Source organism: Pseudorca crassidens, chromosome 16, assembly GCF_039906515.1.
Source record: "Pseudorca crassidens isolate mPseCra1 chromosome 16, mPseCra1.hap1, whole genome shotgun sequence".
NCBI lineage: Eukaryota > Metazoa > Chordata > Mammalia > Artiodactyla > Delphinidae > Pseudorca > Pseudorca crassidens.
In genome coordinates, this window is record NC_090311.1 from 72933751 (window position 1) to 72955056 (window position 21306).

Below are 21306 nucleotides of genomic sequence, written 5' to 3' on the forward strand. Positions count from 1 at the left end.
TAAATTTACCAAGGCTTGATTTGTGACCCAAGATATGATCTATCCTGGCGAATGTTCCATGAGCACTTGAGAAGAAAGTGTATTGTGTTGTTTTGGGATGGAATGTCCTATAAATATCAATTAAGTCCATCTTGTTTAATGTATCATTTGAACTTTATGTTTCCTTATTTATTTTTATTTTGGATGATCTATCCATTGGTGAAAGTGGGGTGTTAAAGTCCCCTACTATGATTGTGTTATTGTCGATTTCCCCTTTTATGGCTGTTAGTATTTGCCTTGTGTACTGAGGTGCTCCTATGTTGGATGCATAAATATTTACAATTGTTATATCTTCTTTTTGGATTGATCCCTTGATCATTATGTAGTGTCCTTCCTTGTCTGTTGTTAACATTCTTCATTTTAAAGTCTATTTTATCTGATATGAGTATTGCTACTCCAGCTTTCTTTTGATTTCCATTTGCATGGAATATCTTTTTCCATCCCCTCACTTTCAGTCTGTATGTGTCCCTAGGTCTGAAATGGGTCTCTTGTAGATAGCATATATATGGGTCTTGTTTTTGTATCCATTCAGCCAGTCTATGTCTTTTGGTTGGAGCATTTAATCCATTTACATTCAAGGTAATTATCAATATGTATGTTCCTATGACCATTTTCTTAATTGTTTTGGGTTTGTTATTGTAGGTCTTTTCCTTCTCTTGTGTTTCCTCCCTGGAGAAGTTCCTTTAGCATTTATTGTAAAGCTGGTTTGGTGGTGCTGAATTCTCTTAGCTTTTGCTTGTCTGTAAAGGTTTTAATTTCTCCATCGAATCTAAATGAGATCCTTGCTGGGCAGAGTAATCTTGGTTGTAGGGTTTTTCCTTTTCATCACTTTAAATATGTCCTGCCATTCCCTTCTGGCTAGCAGTTTCTGCTGAAAGATCAGCTGTTAACCTTTTGGGGATTCCCTTGTATGCTATTTGTTGTTTTTCCCTTGCTGCTTTTCATATTTTTCTTTGTATTGAATTTTTGATAGTTTGATTAATATGTGTCTTGGCATGTTTCTCCTTGGATTTATCTTGTATGGGTTGCTCTGTGTTTCCTGGACTTGATTGACTATTTCCTTTCCCATATTAGGGAAGCTTTCAACTATAATCTCTTCAAATATTTTTTCAGTCCCTTTCTTTTTCTCTTCTTTTTCTGGGACCCCTATAATTCTAATGTTGGTGCATTTAATGTTGTCCCAGAGGTCTCTAAGACTGTCCTCAATTCTTTTCATTCTTTTTTCTTTATTCTACTCTGTGGTAGTTTTTTCCACTCTTTTATCTTCCAGGTCACTTATCTGTTTTTCTGCCTCAGTTATTCTGCTATTGATTTCTAGAGAATTTTTAATTTCATTTATTGTGTTGTTCATCATTGTTTGTTCTTTAGTTCTTCTAGGTCTGTCTTAATCATTTCTTGTATTTTCTACATTCTTTTCCAAGATTTTGGATCATCTTTACTATCATTACTCTGAATTCTTTTTCAGGCAGACTGCGTACTTCCTCTTCATTTGTTTGTTCTAGTGGGTATTTACCTTGCTCCTTTATCTGCTATGTCTGTCTCTGTCTTCTCATTTTGCTTAACTCACTGTGTTTGGGGTCTCCTTTCTCAGGCTGCAGGTTCGTAGTTCCCGTTGTTTTTGGTGTCTGCCCCCAGTGGCTAGGGTTGGTTCAGTAGGTTGCATAGGATTCCTGGTGGAGGGGACTGGTGCCTGTGTTCTGGTGGTTGAGGCTGGATCTTGTCTTTCTGGTGGGCAGGACCGCATCCTGTGGTGTGTTGTGGGGTGTCTGTGAGCTTATGATTTTAGGCAGCCTCTCTGCTAATGGGTGGGGTTGTGTTCTTGTTTTGCTAGTTGTTTGTCATAGGGTGTCCAGCACTGTGGCTTGCTGGTTGTTGAGTGGAGCTGGGTCTTAACATTGAGATGAGCTTTTGCTGTTTGATATTATGTGGAGCTGGGAGGTCTCTGGTGGACTAATGTCCTGAACTTGGCTCTCCCACCTCAGAGGCACAGGCCTGATACCTGGCCAGAGCACCAAGACCCTGTCAGCCACACGGCTCAGAAGAAAAGGGAGAAAAAAAGAATGAAATAAAATAAAATAAAGTTATTAAAATAAAAAATTTTAAAAATTGTTAAAAATAAAAAAATTTTAAAGTAAGAAACAAAAGAACAAAAGAAGATAGTAACCAAACCAAAAATCAAATCTACCAATGATAACAAGTGCTGACAACCAAGCTAAAAAAGATAAATGAGAAAAAAATGGATGGACAGAATCCTAGGACAAAGCTATACAGACAGAATCACACAAAGAAGCATACATATACACACTCAGAAAGAGAGAAAAAGGAAAAAAAGGAAAAAATATATATAAAAAGAAAGGAACAGAGCAACCATATCAATAAACAAATCTATCAATGATAATAAATTGTAAATACTAAACTAAGATAAACATAAAACCAGAAAAAAATTACATGTTGAAAGCAAACCCCAAGTCTACAGTTGCTCCCAAAGTCTACCGCCTGAATTCTGGGATGATTCATTGTCTATTCAGGTATTCCCCAGATGAAGGTACATCAAATTGATTGTGGAGATTTAATCCGCTGCTCCTGAGGCTTCTGGAAGAGATTTCCCTTTCTCTTCTTTGTTCGCACAGCTCCTGGGGTTCAGCTTTGGCTATGGCCCCTCCTCTGCGTGTAGGCCACCTGAGCGTGTCTGTTCTTTGCTCAGACAGGACGGGGTTAAAGGAGCCACTGATTAGAGGGCTCTGCCTCACTCAGGCCATGGGGACTGGGGGTGGGGTATGGAATGCGGGGCGAGCCCGAGGCGGCAGAGGCCGGCGTGACGTTGCACCAGCCTGAGGTGTGCCGTGCGTTCTTCCGGGGAAGTTGTCCCTGGATCACGGGACCCTGGCAGTGGCGGGCTGCTCAGGCTCCGGGGAGGGGAGGTGTGCAGAGTGACCTGTGCTCGCACACAGGCTTCGTGGTGGCGGCAGCAGCGGCCTTAGCCTCCCATGCCCGTCTCTGGGGTCCGCGCTGATAGCCGTGGCTCGCGCCCGTCTCTGAGGCTCGTTTAGGCGGTGCCCTGCCTTCTGTGGGCAGACAGGGAAGGAATCCCCTCTTCTCATGAACCCCAAAACAATGGCCTCTTGCCTCTTCGGCAGCTCCAGACGTTTTCCCGGACTCCCTCCCAGCTAGCCGTGGCGCACTAGCCCCCTGCAGGCTGTGTTCACGCCGCCAACCCCAGTCCTCTCCCGGCGCTCTGACCAAAGCCTGAGCCTCAGCTCCCAGCCCTGCCCGCCCCGGCGGGTGAGCAGACAAGCCCCTCGGGCTGGTGAGTGCCGGTCGGCACCGATCCTCTGTGCGGGAATCTCCGCTTTGCCCTGCACACCCCTGTTCCTGGGCTCTCCTCCGCGGCTCTGAAGCTTGCCCCCGCCTCCCCCCCCCCCCCCCCCCCCCCCGCCCACCGTCTCCGCCTGCCAAGGGGCTTCTAGTGTGTGGAAACCTTTCCTCCTTCACAGCTCCCTCCCACTGATGCAGGTCCCATCCCTATTCTTTTGTCTCTTTTTTCTTTTTCCTTTTGCCTTACCCAGGTACGTGGGGAGTTTCTTGCCTTTTGGGAGGTCTGAGGTCTTCTGCCAGCGTTCAGTAGGTGTTCTGTAGGAGCTGTTCCACATGTAGATGTATTTCTGATGTATTTGCGGGGAGGAAGGTGATCTCCACGTCTTACTCCTCCACCATCTTGAAGGTCTCCCCTTTTTGTAGAGTCTTTAGTGTTTTCTCTGTATCATGTCATCTGCAAATAGTGACAGTTTTACTTCTTCCTTCCGAATTTAGATGACTTTCATTTCTTTTTTTTGCCTAATGGCTCTGGCCAGGACTTCCAGTGCCTAAGTCAGCCTGCAGTTACCAGAAGCACCTGTCCAGGAAACCTAACACACATCAATTACAATCCTCCAACTCATCTTTAGTTCTTTCCCTTACACAAGAAGGTAGGCCCTGCTAGCCTTATAAGGAAATCCCCATCCTGTTAGCCAATCATGCCCTGCTTCTGTGTTGCCTCTTCTAATGCTCTATAATACTCACTCTTGCCTAAATTCCCTCAGGAACAGTGTTCTGTTGCTTAATAGGTACTGTATTCCCCAAGCCATGGTTTGTTTCCTGTTGAGTAAAGGACATCAAGCTAGTTACAGATTGTTTTAGTTTTGTCATTTGACCATAGTAAATTTGGGATGTTGGAACATAGTGGACAGAACTCCCAATTCGGATTTAGGAGGTTGGGATTAGAATCTGGGTTCTCTAGCTCAAGTGCAGCAGTGTGGTCCTATTTCATGCAGTTTTGAATTAAATATTGAATATAAAGTATTAGGTCTCTCAATGCAAACAATTTGAAATAGTGTAATTCTCCCGCCAGATTTGTCAAGACTTGCATAATTTCAAAGCTGTTTGGGCCTGTTGAATTATAAGCTGTGTTTATTTTATTGAAATATTTCCACTTCAGCTAGTGAACAGAAATACCCAATATCTTCTGTTATGGGAATGGTCTTAAAATATATAAATCTCAGTTAGATTTTGCAGGGTCTTCAGGAAGGCATCTCTTGTGTAAAAGACAGTCTTTCTGTCCTAGGTAAGTCATCTATCTTGTCTTCTCTTTTTTTTTTACATCTTTATTAGAGTATAATTGCTTTACAGTGGTGTGTTAGTTTCTGCTCTATAACAAAGTGAATCAGCTATACATATACATGTATCCCCGTATCTCCTCCCTCTTGCGTCTCCCTCCCACTCTCCCTACCTCACCCCTCTAGGTGGTCACAAAGCACCTAGTTGATCTCCCTGTGCTATGCGGCTACTTCCCACTAGCTATCTATTTTACATTTGGTAGAGTATATATGTCCATGCCACTCTCTCACTTCGTCCCAGCTTACCCTTCCCCCTCCCCGTGTCCTCAAGTCCATTCTCTAGTAGGTCTGTGTCTTTATTCCTGTCTTACCCCTAGGTTCTTCTCTTGATTATTCTTATTCTCACTGTAGAAAACGGGGAGAGTAAAATCCACCTCCTAGTTTTAAATGAGGAAATATAGGTTAAACGTGCCTCGTTTAGTGTTGGTACAGATCAGGCACTCAGTGAATGTTATTTGGAAAGTGGACAAGATAGACAATATAATTTGAATGTCTGTTTTCTACTAGAAATTCTTACAAGTCTTAAGCAGTAAACTAGGTGATATCTCTGTATTACAGGTAAGGAACTAGGATCAGAGGAGATTCTACTTTGGGGATATGTGTGGACTTTGAACCGACGCCTGCCTTCCTACGTGACTTACTTTATTCTGTGTTGAAATAGTGACTAAGGCAGGCAGAAATTATTTTAAAAATGGGACTGATAGGTCTGAAGGAATAGTGATCTACGTTCCCTGTTTCTTAAGGTGTCAGAACATTAATAATCAGATGCACATTTTTTAAAAGAAATTTAAATAATCTCTTCCAGGGCTTCCTTTCCCTCAATTATGAAGCGAATGTGATAATAACAAGTAGTTCTTTTAATCAGGGGTGAAAGTCTTTAAAACTCCCAATTATTCAGAAGGACTTTAAGTCACTTTCACAGACGTGCTGGTTTAAGATAATAGGAACTTTAGGGTGATAGGATAGGGTGTATTTATAACACTTCCTGTTTGCTCTGAGAGCTGAGAATGTGCTCTTCTGAAGTATGGAGATATCAGATGCATTAATCATGTAGTAATTAGAGCTCTTGGGAAGAACACGCTCTGATAAATGCAAGATATTTTTATTAACAATGGAGTGATTAGTTATAAAGCCATTTAATTTAAAACTTAAGCCAGCAATCGGAGGAAATAACGTTTTAAATCAATTTCAGAATAGAATGGTCATAGATAAACCTCAAGTGTGAGAAGATTGAAAAAAGTGACTGTTTTGACTCGGCACATCTTGGAAGGAAGATTTAGAGGATGCATATGTCTTTGAGGCCCAAGGGTAATACTCTGGACATAATAGAGCAGAGGGGCAAAAACAGGAATGAGGATGGAAAATTCGTTCTTCTAGGTCATGGATTTGTACAAATTGGAAAACTTGGAAGGGCCTGAAGCAGTGGACATGCCATTGGATTAAAACTAGATTCTCTCAAGTTCTTTATGAGCCAGCTGAACTCACTAAAATCCCAACAAGGACAAAATACCATATTTCACCATTTCTACTTAGGGACACCTGTTCTTTTCCTTAACTCAGCTGGGGTTTTGACCCTCTGAGCCTGATTCGTAGACAGCTTTGCTCTTGTCGTTGTGTATACTATCCTAGCCTCTGCTCATGGATCAGAATATAACCAAAGTAACATTTGTTTTAGTATGAAATATCTTTCTTCTGAGAAATATCTTTCTTATGAAATATCTCAGATCTTAATCAGTTTGTTTGTTCCTGCATATAAGCAGAAAACCCACAAATCACTTTACTGAGGCTGGGCTTGGGACAGGCAGGAGGTAAGGTTGAAGGGTAGAAGAGTATGGTTGGGAGCAGGAAAAGATGTAGGATGACTCCTCTTACAGGTGCCCCATCCAGACTATGCCTGACCAGGTGGCAGGAGGACAAACCTGGAGGAGAAGTTCTTGGCTTCTACTTCCCTTGTTCCGTTGGTCAGTTTGGACCTGCCCATTTGACAAGCACATTAACACAGAAGTAGGCAAGTTAGTGTCTGCCCTCTCACACTTCAGTTTTTGTTAGAAACAGATTTTAAAGTTCTTTGGGGCAGGGATGTCTTATTTACTTTTATATAACCCTCTTAACTATCAACATCCTTGGTATGTAGTAAGTGATTGCTTTTTTTATTGTAGTTGACATTTTATGTTGTATTAGTTTCAGGTGTACAACATAGTGGTTCAACATTTGTATGTATAACACATTGATCACCATGATATGTCTACCAACCATCTGTCACCGTACAGAGCTGCCACAATATTGTTGAATATATTCCCTCTGTTGTACATAACTTACCTGTGACTTATAACTGGAAGTTTATACCTCTTGAATCCCCTTCACCGATATTGCACGATCTCCCACCCACCTGTCTTCTGGCAATCGTCAGTGCTTTTCTCTGTATCCATGTGTCTGTTTCTGTTTTGTTTTGCTTGTTCATTTGTTTTGTTGTTTAGATTCCGTATGTAAGTGAAATCATACAGTATTTGTCCTTCTCTGTCTGACTTATTTCACTTAGTGTAATGCCCTCTAGGTCCATCCATGTTGCTGCAAATGACAAGATTTCATTCTTTTCTTACGACTGGGTAATATTCAGTGTTTGTGTGTGTGTGTGTGTGTGTGTGTGTGTGTGTGTGTGTTTATACCATCCTTTTTATCCCTTCTATCGATGGACACTTAGATTGCTTTCATATCTTGGCTATTGTAAATAATGCTGCAGTGAACATAGGGGTGCATGTATCTTTTGAAATTACTATTTTCATTTTCTCTGGATAAATACCCAGAGGTAGAATCACTGGGTCGTAAGGTATTTAATCTTTTGAGAAAACTCCATACTGTTTTCCATAGTGGCTGAACCAATTTACATTCCCACCAACAGTGCATGAGGGTCCTCTTTTCTCTGCATCCTCACCAACATTTATTTGTTGGCTATTATCAAAAAGACATTCTGGCAGGTGTGAGATGATACGTCACTGCGGTTTTGATTTGCGTTTCCCTGATGATTAGTGATGTTGAGCATCTTTTCCTGTGTCTGTTGGCCATCTGTATGTCTTCCTTGGAAAAATGTCTATTCAGTTCCTCTGCCCATTTCTTAATCAGATTTCTTTTTGTTATTGAGTTGTGTGAGTTCTTTGTATATTTTGGATATTAGCCCCTAGTTGGCTACATGATTTGCAAATATCTTTTCCCATTCAGTAGGCTGCCTTTTCATTTTGTTGATCATTTTCTTTACTGTACAAAGGCTTTTTAGTTTGACGTATTGCCATTTATTTATTTTTGCTTTTGTTTATAAAATCCATGGGAATCCAGCAGTCTGTGGCCTGTAACCCTTCTCAACCTCCGTGGGTTCAAAGGATTAGATAAAACACTGTCTTTGGGGGAAAAAAAACTACTTTTTCTTAAAAGGGTTAGGTTTTAAAGGAATGGAAATTTCTGGTTTAAATTGTTTAGAAATGAGAAGGGCCGTTTCTTTAGGTCTACAAGTAGGGTGGCTTCTGAATGCGATGTTTAAAATAATATTATTCGTATAGAAACCTGGAACAAGCATCCCACCACAAAAACAAGTTTGATTTTGCTGAACTCACTTGGGTTAAGTCTCCAAGGATTTCCTTAACACCAGTTTCAGAATACTGAGCTTTGAGGGAATTTTTGTAAAAGGACTATTATCATCATCAATCGCTCCCATCCACTGTGTGCCTCCAGTTGGTAAGTAGTAAAAGAGCATCTTGTTCAGCAGCCTTGTGAGCTTGGAGTATTATCTCCATTTTACAGACAAGGAAACTGAGGTCCAGATAATGGATGTGATTTGCCTAAGGTCACATACCTAGTGTACTTGCAAGCAGTGCTGTCTCACTTGAAAACCATTGTTTGGGGAAACTTGGCCAGTATTTGAATAGCTGTAGAATTTTTCACAAGCAACTACTATGTCTAGGGAAGCATTGGATGCTAATGGAACCCTTTCACGTGGTGTGTCTTCTTGACTGAAGCTGGAGGCTTAGAAAAATTAAAGAAAGGATCTTAGTAGTTCTAATGCATTCCTTTTCCTCAGCTCTGCTCCCACTTTCCATTTTGCCCCTCTAATAGGAAGGCATTCCTGTGATTTTGCTCTAGAATCTTGTGATGGTTACTTGGCAGATAGCCCCACCAAATTATTCTAGTACAATGTTTTAGAAAAATGATTTCTGACATGTTGAGACACCTGACATATTGGCACTTGTACTGACTTCCACCCATACCCCTAAGAGAGGAGCTCGGTCTGTATTGTCACCACAGGATACTGCACCGTCAGACCCAAGTTCACTGTATCCCATGAATATTTTGACTGCCTGACAGGAGCCATCTGGATTTTCTGAGTTTCTCACTGAATTTGGTTTTAGTATTTCATTTATCAGGTAAAGAGGGGCTGTTTTACCCTACGGAAAATTTGTCAGAGCTTTGGCATTGTTCAAATACTGTAGTGGTTCAACTGCTGAACATATAAAAATCTTTCATTTTGAGTTTGTGTGTCCTTGTATTGAATACAGATTCATTTTAGCTTTGGTGTGTTTATGATACGCTCTAGAATTAGCTTCTGGAGTTTTTGTAAATTAATGAGTGGAATTTATCATGGGCTAATGGGACCAACATAGTGATTTCTTTGGATTCAGTGTAGCCAGTGACAGGTGTAGGAGAGTGTGTGCGCGTGTGTTTGGGGGGGGAGGGGAGGAGAGAGTACCAAGCATACTTGGGATTTGGATTTTATAAAAATGACTTGTTCCTTGGTTTTCAGATTAACTTAAAGTTCTTTCGTATTATAGGAATAATGTATGATTGATTATTGTATAAAAAAATATAGATGAGTACTCAAAAGAAAAAAAAATAACATCTTAAGTGTTAGTCACTGTTAAGATTTTGGTTTACTTGATGCCAATTTGTGTGTGTGTGTGTGTGTTTGTGTACATTCATACATGTTTGTGCAAAAATGAGCTTATGCTATAAATATTCTAGAAATTGTATTTGCACATCTATTCATTAAATATTCTTCTCTCATATTTTTAATATAAAAATAAATTGTAAATTTTAGGTTATTATTTTTTCTTTATTCTGAAATCTTGCAGCAACTGACTGTTAGAAAGAGGCTTTTTAAGTTTCGGATCACTCATGGGCCCCCTTCCCCACAGCCCTTGGTAGCGTGTGTGTTGCATGGCTGCTGCCCTGCCCTGTGATCCACACCCCGCCAGAGGACACTGTGGAACTGATGGCTGCTGACAGTTCATCTACTTTTCCTATTTTTTTTGCAGGAGACAGAGCATGTGGTACCCAGCCAGTCAGAGTGTCGGGGGAGAACAGGAACGCCAGCTCAGGAGAGTCCACAAAACCACACCTTCAGGTGCCAAGAAACCGTGCGAGCTCAACGAAGGTGGGCCCTTTGTTGTCAGAAGTTGCCCTGGGCCTTGGGTTCCTTTCCCAGAAACGCTAACACCCGTGCTTGCTACCCCTGCACAAGAGGCAAGGCTTTCTGACTTTCGCTGGCCTCCCTTGAAGTCAGAGAAGCTCCTTAAAGGGGGAGAATCATTGAGTCTAAGAGAAATGTACATAACCTACTTTCTCTGCCTGCAGTTTGAAGGTAATCGGCCTTAAGGCTCAGAGAGGAGCGGAGACTCTCCTGCCCTGAGAGAGAGAAACGCTGATTTCATTTTGTCCTCTTTCATTCCACGCTAGAGAGGACTGGGTTTTCTTCTGTGATAATGGTAATTGCTGATGACAGTGTAGAAGTCAGGCCAATTGCTTTTCACAGATTCTGTCATTTCGCCCTCACCCCTTCCCCGAAGCGGGTACTCCTCGCCCCACTTTATGGAGAAGGAGCCTGAGGCTGAGTTGTCAAGGCACTTGACTGATATTCTACAAGTAGAAAAGGCTGAGCCAGAATTTTTTTTTTTTTTTTTTTTTGCGGTACGCGGGCCTCTCCTGTTGTGGAGCACAGGCTCTGGATGCACAGGCTCAGCGGCCATGGCTCACGGGCCCAGCCGCTCCGCGGCATGTGGGATCCTCCCAGACCGGGGCACAAACCCGCGTCCCCTGCATCGGCAGGCGGACTCTCAACCCCTGCGCCACCAGGGAAGCCCCCTGAGCCAGAATTTGAACCTACAAATGTCTGATTACAGCATAGCAGCCGTGGCTCCTGTGCTGATCCAGATGGTGTCTCTAAGCCTTGAAGTGGCCCTGGGGCTGACACCTCTGGTCTCCCGGACGTGCTAGAGATGGCCCTGGGTCAGGGCAAGGATGTGGGTGGGAGGCTGTCCGAAGCAAGGTTGGCATGGCATTCGGATGGGGGCATGGCATTCGGATGGCAGCCTGGCCTTGCAGCTGTCTATGGAAAGTCTCTTCTGGAAATAAACAGAAGAAAGAATTCAACTGCTAGTTGTGTCAGCTGTCTTTGTAGGATCTTGTGTACAGTGTAATCATGGCTCTCACTCAGTGGAAAGGGAGGGCTATGCTTCTGGGCATGACTTTTCAAAATTTTTTCTAAGGCAGCAGAGTCTAAATGAATCAACGACGACAGACAAGATTGGCTGTGCTATGAAATTGTGCTTTTTAAAACAATTTTATCAGAGTATAGTTGAGTTACAATGTTGTGTTAGTTTCTGCTGTACAGCAAAGTGAACCAGTTATACATATACATATATCCACTCCTTTTTAGCTTCTTTTCCCATATACATTACAGAGTATTGAGAAGATTCCCTGTGCTCTACAGTAGGTTCTAATTAGTTATCTATTTTATATATAGTGAAATTGTGCTTTAAAATATTCAACGTACTAAATTTAGAATCAGAGCCCCAAAGGGTTGATGGAGACCCCAAAAGTAAGGTGATCCATTATCCAGTTGGATTCTTCAAAACCTTTTCTCACCTCCTCGCTGGTTGCCATCTCTTGTCTGTTTATTCTTACTTGACCTCAGAGCGGGTAAGACTCAGCCCTGTCATTTCTCTGCTAATCGGGACACTCACCTTCCTATTGGAGGCCTTACTATAGCAAAGCTGTTTTAGGTTGATTAGAATCAATTTAGGCAGTGACCCTGTCTCCCCCACCAGACTGGTGACTGCATCTCTCAGCAAGAATAAGTCCAGCTATATTCCCATGCATATTTCAAAATCATAAAAAAGACAGAAAAAACACACACACAAGAAACAAGACGAAATCCTTCATGCTTGCATATGAAATGTATGGTGCCCTTTGGGCTGGATACTCCACAGAGGCTGATAGGGGAAAATGACATTAGCAATCTACCTTCTCAAAGACGCTCGATGTTTGGTAAACTTAAAACCACTCTATTTCCCATCTGCAGTGGAGAAGGTAAGTGGTAATATTACTGTTATCAGAGGGCAAGTCAGAAATTTAATAGGATTCTGCTCTGGGGATCATTCACATATGACTAGGGAGAGCTAAGTTTATCGAATTAGAAAAGTCCTCGTGAGGAAACATACAGAGCAGCAGCTCCTACACTTGGGGGTGGGGAGTTATAGTTCATTCAGATTCTCAGATTTACGGCACTTTTCCTCAGAAAAAAAGAGATACACATACACACAAGAGTTTGTGTAACATTTTAGGCTGTTCCTAGACCTCTTCTGCATGTCAGGAGAAGGAACCAAATACATGGTCACTGGGCAGCCTTCCTCATTGAGTCAGGCTTGTCTCCTCCAAAACAGATCTGGCCTGTCTTCCTCTGTACTTTAGCAAACCTCCATAGGACCCCAAATACCTTGTTCTCTTCTTCTTTTTCCTTTCTAGCCTCCATGTTCCACTTTGACAGGATCTAGCTTTCTGAGCTAGCAGCATTCCAGAATTGCCTGTGCACCAGAGTTGACAGTCACAGCGTCTGGTGTTAAGTTGCAGATCAGGAGTTGTGAGGCCGTTACGTCTGGTATATTAGGTTGAGTATTTAGATCAGGATGGTAACCTTTAAACTACAGAGTTTTTTTTTTGTCACAGCCATGGTGGCGTCACCTAGGATCACTCTAATGGAACTTAAAAAGAAAACTCTAAATATTACAGGGATTGTGAAATTTGATGAACTGGTGAAATGAGAGCTGAGGCTAAAAACAACTTTGAGTCAGGTAGCTCACATTCCTGATAACATTGCTCTTCCATTTTAAAACCAGCAGACGGCCAGGTGCAGGCATTTGTGTCCAATAAGATCTCGATAGAGGCATGAGGACTGTAATAGAACACTCCAGACCTAAGTCTGGCTCAAAGTGAGGGAAGAAGCCAGGCTAAATCTTAGCAGGTGTAAAATGCCACCTTCTTGGGGAGGAGGGCTGGGGAGGGGCATGTTCTTATCATAATGAGCACTTTGAGAGAGGAAGGAAAGGTCTTTCTACAGCAAGGAGCTGTCAAGGGGTCACATGTGGTTTGGGTGGGACTCAAAAGGGTAGTTCAGAGAATGAATCCATCCTTGTAGAAGTGAGGTTGTGGAGCTGCTTGTGTCGTGGGGCGGTTGATCTTCTCACGCGTGCCAAAGAGAAATAGTTTCATAGCTTCAGCTCAGAGAGCATGTTGTTGAGCTCTTCCTAGGGCACGGGACGTTTATCTGTGTGTCTAAGTGTGCTTTAGGGAGGTCTATGAATGTTTTTTCCAAAGTTTGAGTGTCTGTGTACTATATTGGTTTTCTGTTGCTACTGTAACAAATGACCACAAACCTGTGACTTAAAACAACACAAATTTATAATCTTATACTTCTGTAGGCTAGATGACCAACATGGGTCTCTCTGGGGTGAAATAAAGGTGTCAGCAGGCCTACGTTCCTTTCTGGAGGTTCGAGGGGAGAATGGATGTATTTCCTTGTCTTTTCCAGTTTCCCGGTGCTGCGTACATTGCTTCCTTTTGGTCTTTTCCTCCATTTTCAAAGCTAGCAATGTTGCATCTCTCTTAGCATTCTTCCATATGTTTCCTTCTGACCATTACCGAGTCCAGGCTCCTACTGCTTGTCTCATGAGAGGCCGGTAAATCGAGAATGAGGTTTTGGGGCAAGGAAGAGTGACTTTATTCGGAAAGCCAGCAGACTGAGGGAACCATCTTCCTTGAGTTAGAATTCAGGCTTCTTTTGTACTAAAAGGGGAGAAGATGTGGCTGGTTGCTGTACACTTCTTGGTGCCGGAATCCTTTGCTCTTGCAGCTGTCCACATAGGTCTGATCACAGTGTTCCCATGAACCTCCAACAAGACAAAGGTTATTCTCTGTTCTGCAACTTTTAATCTCTGTATGAATGGAAAAGTGTTAAACCTTTAAAGGTCAGAGCCTTGAGGATGAGCTACCATGAATATTTCAGGCTATGGGCAACATTTTTTTATTTTTACAAAAGTGCAGAGCCAACATGACTAAGCACAGCCAGCAGAGCACAGGGTTAGAGCTAAAGGAACAGATTCAATATGGGGTCAGGTTTGTCCTTTTCTTACAACCAAGGGCAGGAAAATTGTTCTGATTTTAAGGATTCAACTGATTAGATTGGGTCCACTCAGATAGCCTACTATAATCTCTCCATCTCAAGGTCCTTAGCTTCATCACATCAGCAGAATCCCTTTTGTCATGTAAGGTAACAAGGGGAGGGGGACAAGGAATGAGCACATAGACATCTTCGTGGGCCACATTTTTCTGCCTACTACATATGTTTATTTTTCCAGGTAAACGTCTCTAAAGCATTTATCAGAATTTCCTATGCTACCCATGATCCCCCAGAAGGTTTAGACTCACTGTCTTAATCTCTTCCTACCTCCAAGTTTGCTTGCTCTTCTGAATTCCCTCAACAGAGCCAACCTCAGATACTGATGTAGCCCACTCTGCTCTGTTTCTTTGCACCCTTCCTTCTATTTACCAGCTCCCCTCATGTTTCTATTATATTCCTTGGCAGTATAGTGCCCCACATCAGAGATCTCAAACTCAGTGTCCTGCACGTGTATCTAGTGTGGAGGTATATTTGACTGGTAGACTGTTGTAAAAATATTTTGATTCAGTGTTTAAATATTAGAGTCTTTATGGCTTTTTTACATTGTTTTGAAAAATCTGAAAATGGGATAACCCAGGATGTACATTCCTACAAGGCAGCAGATAGCTGGAGTTGAGAAGCAGCTCTCCATTTTTTCACAGCTCCTACCCAGATCTCTTTATTAATTTATGCTTTTGCCTGGCTCCTGTAGGCATTTGATTTAAAATGCCTGCTTCCATCCTTTTCTTCCCAGCAACTGCTCATCCTTAGGACTCTAGCTGCCTGGAGCTAAGCCCTAATAAGGTGATGGCTGATAATACCTTAATGCCTCTTTCTCCAAGATGATGTGTTTACATTTTTTTTTTAACAGATTTATTGGAGTATAATTGCTTTACAATGGTGTGTTAGTTTCTGCTTTATAGCAAAGTGAATCAGCTATACATATACATATACATATACATATACATATACATATATCCGGATGTGTTTACATTTTAATTTGGATTCTCAGTGCATCTGAGTGGTGAGGCTGCATATTACCCTTCTCTGGCATGCTGCCGCGTACCTGGAGCTTTTCAAAACACGGAAAAGTATAGAACTGCATTTAGTTAGAGCCAGAATGAAGCCTTAGTAATCATTAAATACAACCCTCTCATTTTCTAGTTTGACCCCCAGTGAGGCTGTGATTTGGTTAAGCCCTCAGTTCCCTTGTAATAGAACCAAGATAAGCACCATCCGTCTGTTTAGAGCAGTCAGTTCAGTTTGATTGATTTTTATGGCTAACGCCAGTGCCAATTCTGTAAACGGCTCAGATATGACAAAGGGGAATTTATGAATGTAAGAGACTACAATGAAGTTGGGGATTTCTTACCCAGCTAAGTAAATTTACTTTTGAGAGTGATTAACTCCCTTGTGTTTAAAATACTGTATTAAGATTTATGACAGCAGTAAGCCTTTGAGTGTCGTTAAAGACCTCGCCTGTATAAACAGGAGCTATCCTGTAGCACTGTGTTGCTACTAATTAAGTTGGTGGTTACATTTGTGAATTAGAGTTCATTAGCCTCTTCATCCGGAAGTCCCCAGTTAGAGGGGGTTGAAGATTGGGGTATTAGCAAGGATAATGGCCTTTGATGGCTTTGACTATTTTTGTAACATTCCAGATAAAAGAAAAAGCTTTGTTGCTTTATGGAAAGAGGAAGTTTTTGTTGCCAGCAGCTTTTCCATGGGGGATAAATCCTTTCATCTTTTGTTTTTGAGATAGACAACTTGTGTGTGTTTTAATAGCTGCTTGTTTCTTGTTCAAATGTTTTTTGAGAAGTAGGCAGAGTCTAAATGGGCTCTGCTAAAAAGAGAAAGAATGAGTAAGGGAATGAGCAGCCAGAGAGTTTTAATAATAAAGAGCTTAAGATCTGCCTTCTTGGACTGTACCAGAGCAGGAGCTCCGCGTGCTGTCAGCGTGTTCTTCTTGTTAGTGTGCTTTTAGGATTTGTTAAATGGGGGGTAGGGGTATAGTAGAGATAAAAACATGAGTTTGTCTTGACAATATTTTGAGAGTCCCTGGTATGCAGTTGGGCAATGAGTGGGTTCTAAAAATAGCTTTCTTTGCTTATACTGCATAGGAAGACAGCCGTACAGTGAGGGCTCTTCTCGTCCCCCCATCCTGCCTTCACCCCCATGGGTGCAGAAGCAAGCTGGTGGAATGGAAAAAACATTCAATTTAAGAAATGCAGGGTCTTAAATACCATATGATACCACGTATATGTGGAATCTAAAATATGACACAAATGAACCTATCTACGAAACAGAAACAGACGCACAGACATAGAGAACAGACTTGTGGTTGCCAAAGGGGAGGTTGGTGGGGGGGAGGAATGGATTGGGAGTTTGGGATTAGCAGATGCAAACAATTACATATAGGATGGCTAAACAACAAGGTCCTACTGTATAGCACAGGGAACTATATTCAATATCCTGTGATAAACCATAATGGAAAAGAATATGAAAAAGGATGCATATATATAACTGAATCACTTTGCTGTAGAGGAGAAATTAACACAACATTGTAAATCAACTGTGCTTCAATAAAATGAATTACAAAAAAAAAAAAAGAAATGCAGGGTCTTACCTCATGTCTATCAGGTGACCTTGGTCACGTCACTGAAATCCCTAAGTCCCCTCCCCAAACACAAGTTTGGGTCAGATGATTTCTAAAGCCCCCTCTGGCTCTAACACTGAAAACGCTCCACACTCTGGATGTTTAAAGGATTAGACACAGGAAGACTTTAGCTTAATAATACAAGCTCTTGCAGTCACAGATAAAAATAATTCATCCTCCCTGCTGTAGAGCACAAAAAAAGTCCCACACCAAATCCTTAAACTGTTGATTGAAAAAGAGCCCACCCTTGATTATTCTGGGAACGAAGCCCTGTTCTCCTTCTTCTTTTCTTTTTTTCTGAAGGAGTCTGCCCTTGATCACTTGATAAAATGTTAGCTCGTTGGCTGGACAATGTTTAGCATAAAGATAAAAGGGAAACTCATTCTTTCATTAAAAAAAATAATAAAATAAGTGAAACATGGTTTTATTGGAAAATACAGTAAATTCCAAGCAAATAAAAATTTCTTGTAATTGTACCACTCATATATAACCTCTGTTACCACTGCAGTATATGTTTTTATGTCGTTGCTATTGTTTTAATGTGGGCATAAAAAAGAATGGTGTGTGAAAGGGACTTCATGATTCATTAGGGTTTGAATCTGTTAGAAGTACTGTCTATTTAAAGCAGGCCCCAGAGTATAAAGCTAGACTAGAATGCATTCTGACGATACAGTCTTTATACAGAAGCTAATAGAGTAATGGTTTAATTATCACAAGGCTGCTGAGTTCATTTGTAACGAAGGTGAACAAATTTGATTTTCTGTAACAAATACTTTAACATACAATTTTCTATAAGAGACTTGTTTTACAAACTTCGGTGTCATTATAGCCCTGTGTTAGAAATGATATTTCTAGGAGATGGAACGAAAAACTTCGTCCTTAACATCTCAATATCTTGGAAAGCTTCTTGGCCTAATTTGGAATAGATTTAAGAGAGAAATTTCAATAATGATTATAGGAGACAGTGTGTGTTTAAACTTAAATCTAATTTAGAACTTTGACTACAGCTGTTTAAGTGTGCCGTGTTCCTGAGGCCATGGGCTGTTTTTCAGGTTACTCTTCATCTTCCCAATGAGGCAGTGGTTCTGTGATGTATTATCTCACACACACACACACACACACACACACACACACACACACACACACACACACACACACCCCCATATAATGACACACACAGCTCCCACCACCCCCCTCTATTTTTTTCCTTTATCAATGCTAGATAAAACATTTTTGGTGTAATTTATACATATGTATATATATGAAATATATATATCAGTTTGCTTCATATATGTGAAATCTTAGAGACATATTTCTGTGTAACTTTTTTTGTCCCACTTAATACTGTATTTTTCAACGTCATAAAATTTTCTAAAATATTCATGGCTGGAAATGTTCTATTCTATGGATATACCATCATTGATTTAACTAATTCCAAATTATTTGATATTTTGGTTAGTTCTACGATTTATATCTGTAGATATTTCTGTAGTAACAATTGTTGAAAAATATTTTTAAGTACATCCATTGTAGTTTCCTTGGTTTGTACTTAAGGGTAATAGCTGTCTAGGTGTAGGATTTGAAGTGGGTAACCCAGCTGAGATTTAGAATGTAAATTTTTCAATTATCTGATCATGGAAGGAGATAGGAATATAATGGATAATTGACACCTCTGAGAGAACTAGATAGAAAGTCACATGGCTGGATTCCTATATATGGTGGAATCATAGGATAGTGGCTCTGGGTGAAACACTTGAGACAGTCCAGTCCAATCCCCTTCTCCATACTTGAGTACTCTAGATACTTCTATTTCATCCACTAGCCGTCCTCGTTTTCTAGTTCAGATTGTGCTGAGAGCAAGTGCCTGTGACTCTCACATTCCCAGAGGACATCTGGAAGTTCTGCAGGGGTGGAACAATTCTTTGTTGTGTGGGGCTTCCCCATGCATGTCAGGGGCAACCCAACATCTGTGCCCATCACAAATAACCCTCAATTGCCTAAATGCTCCCTAGAGGGCATACCACCACCCACTTAAGAAATGCCAATCTGCGTGATAGATATTTAAAACCACATTTTGTGGGAGTCTTTACTTACATGGGCGCATGTTCATGATCTAGTGGGGAAAAAAGTAATTACATAACAGTATTACATTGTGATTCTCAGAAAGTCCTCAGACGTATCCCTCTGAAAGTTGGGGGTCACAGTGTTTATCCACACGCTCTCCTCCGTGTTCCGCTGGCTAAGGATTGCCCCCAGCAGAGGTTAACTCTCCCACCCTTTCAGGCTAAGGGATTGAGCTCTGCCTTGAAAAAACCTTGAGGCAGAAAAATGAAGAGACTCGGCAGGTGCTTGAGGCGGATAATGTGAGTGCGCAGAGCTCTCCGTGGAATGGAAGCGTCTGCTGAGATCACTCTGCCCCCTGGGCTGAGCATTGCTTGCCCCAGGAGCAGGTGTCTGATCATTCTGTACTAAGTGAGTGGAAGAGTGCGATGATGGAAGCAGAGAGCTTTGTGTCCTGCTCAGCAAACCAGGTGGTGCTATCATCATTATTAATGAAAATGCATTATTGGGACGTCTGCTCCTGCTGGGTCTCCTGTCCTAAATATCCTGTCCCAACTCTACCTTCTTACCTCTCCCAGTCCCGATATTGTGGGCCTGACTCACTGCTCAGTTATTCTCCAGGCATTAGTGTGGTTCTGGCTGTTTCTGGGCTCTGTTCCAGCCCACCAAGGAGGGTTGCCTATTCCAGGGTGGCTGGGCTGCCTTGTGTTTCAGGTTGCTCAGAGCGTCTCCAGGGACTTAGCCTTTCCCTCTTCTGGAATGTGTCCCCTGGGAGGCCAGGCCGGAAACACCCAGGTCACTGCCGTACTCCCAGGAGTCCCTCACCTGCGCCCTTCAGCCGTTGGTCTTCTCCCATGTGGTTGCACCTGGGCCTTGAGGATGATGTTTTCCGGTTGGGGATGCCCTGGAGTACTTGTTAATTTCACATTACCAGTCCTGACCTAGTGAGTGTGGGCCCAGGAATCTTTGTTTGTTTTTTTAAATTAATTTTTATTGGAGTATAGTTGCTTTACAATGTGTTAGTTTCTGCTGTACAGCAAAGTGAATCAGCTATCCGTATACACATACCCCCTCTTCTTTGGAGTTCCTTCCCATTTAGGTCACCGCAGAGCACTGAGTAGAGTTCCCTGTGCTATACAGTAGGTTCTCATTAGTTATCTATTTCATACATAGTATCAATAGTGTATATATGTCACTCCCAGTCTCCCAGTTCATCCCACACACACCCCTTTACCCCTTGGTGTCCCTATGTTTGTTCTCTACGTCTGTGTCTCTATTTCCGCTTTGCAAATAAGATCATCTGTACCATTTTTCTAGATTCCACATATATGGGTTAATATACAATATTTAGTATTCTCTTTCTTTTTTAAAAATTAATTAATTAATTTATGGCTGCGTTGGGTCTTCGTTGCTGTGCGCGGGCTTTCTCTAGTTGCAGCGAGCAGGGGCTACTCTTCATTGTGGTGCGCGGGCTTCTCATTGCAGTGGCTTCTCTTGTCACGGAGCACGGGCTCTATGCGCCGGTGCTTCAGTAGTTGTAGTGCACGGGCTTAGTTGCTCCGCGGCATGTGGGATCTTCCTGGACCAGGGCTTGAACCCGTGTCCCCTGCATTGGCAGGCGGATTCTTAACCACTGCGCCACCAGGGAAGCCCCTGTTTCTCTCTTTCTGACTTCCTTCGCTCTGTATGACAGTCTCTAGGTCCACCACGTCTCTACAGATGACCCAGTTTCGTTCCTTTTTATGGCTGAATAATAAGGAATCTGTTGTTAATAACACTGGTTGATTCTAGTCTTCAGAGAAGTGCAGTGGGAGGTGGGAGCCAAGCTTGGGTCCCTGCTACTGGGGGGCCTATTCCTGGGGGTCAGCATTCCACCTCCAGCCCCAACACCCTTGTCCGCCTCTGAGAGTTCACTGGTCTGGACAAGGAGCTACGTGGATGGAAACGTCAGCTCTCGGCGTCTGGTTTTGTTTTCTGTCAGCCGTCTCTTTGAAAGCCATTTTGAACTCTGGGCCTCGGTTTCTTTCTCTTTGGAGTTGGCTGCCCAATACTTGATCTCAGTCGTTTAGCGTAGAAATTTGGTAAAAAGCAGTAAGAGAATGTCTTTAATAGAGTCTACGCTCTGCAGGGAGTGGGGCTTTATATTTGCCGGTATCGAGGGCTGTTACTATTTGTGATAATATTACTGGAATTCCTTGGCATCTTGCCTGTGTCTGCATATAGAGCAATTGTTTGTATATAATGAATATTGTGCTCAGAGGGTTGTCCTCTTGGGATATACCTTTTGTTTTCAGAAGAGTTTCAGGAAGCAACAGTCGTCCAGCCAGCAGGCGGTCATCCGGGTATACATTAGTGTATCCTGTGTTGTTTTCTAATACAGAGGCTCATCCGAGGCGGTGGAATAGCTTGAACTCTTAGGC

General features: G+C 42.1%; 1 protein-coding gene across 9 annotated transcripts in view; it reads left to right on the plus strand.

Moving 5' to 3' along the window:
- FAM13C (family with sequence similarity 13 member C) overlaps window positions 1-21306 on the plus strand; it is a 136714-nt gene that overhangs the window by 54139 nt on the left and 61269 nt on the right. For all 9 annotated transcript variants that reach the window (XM_067710932.1, XM_067710927.1, XM_067710931.1 and 6 more), the window contains one exon: window positions 9992-10110. In XM_067710932.1, the coding sequence (XP_067567033.1) occupies window positions 9992-10110 (119 nt within the window). The remainder of the gene's footprint in view (window positions 1-9991; window positions 10111-21306) is intronic.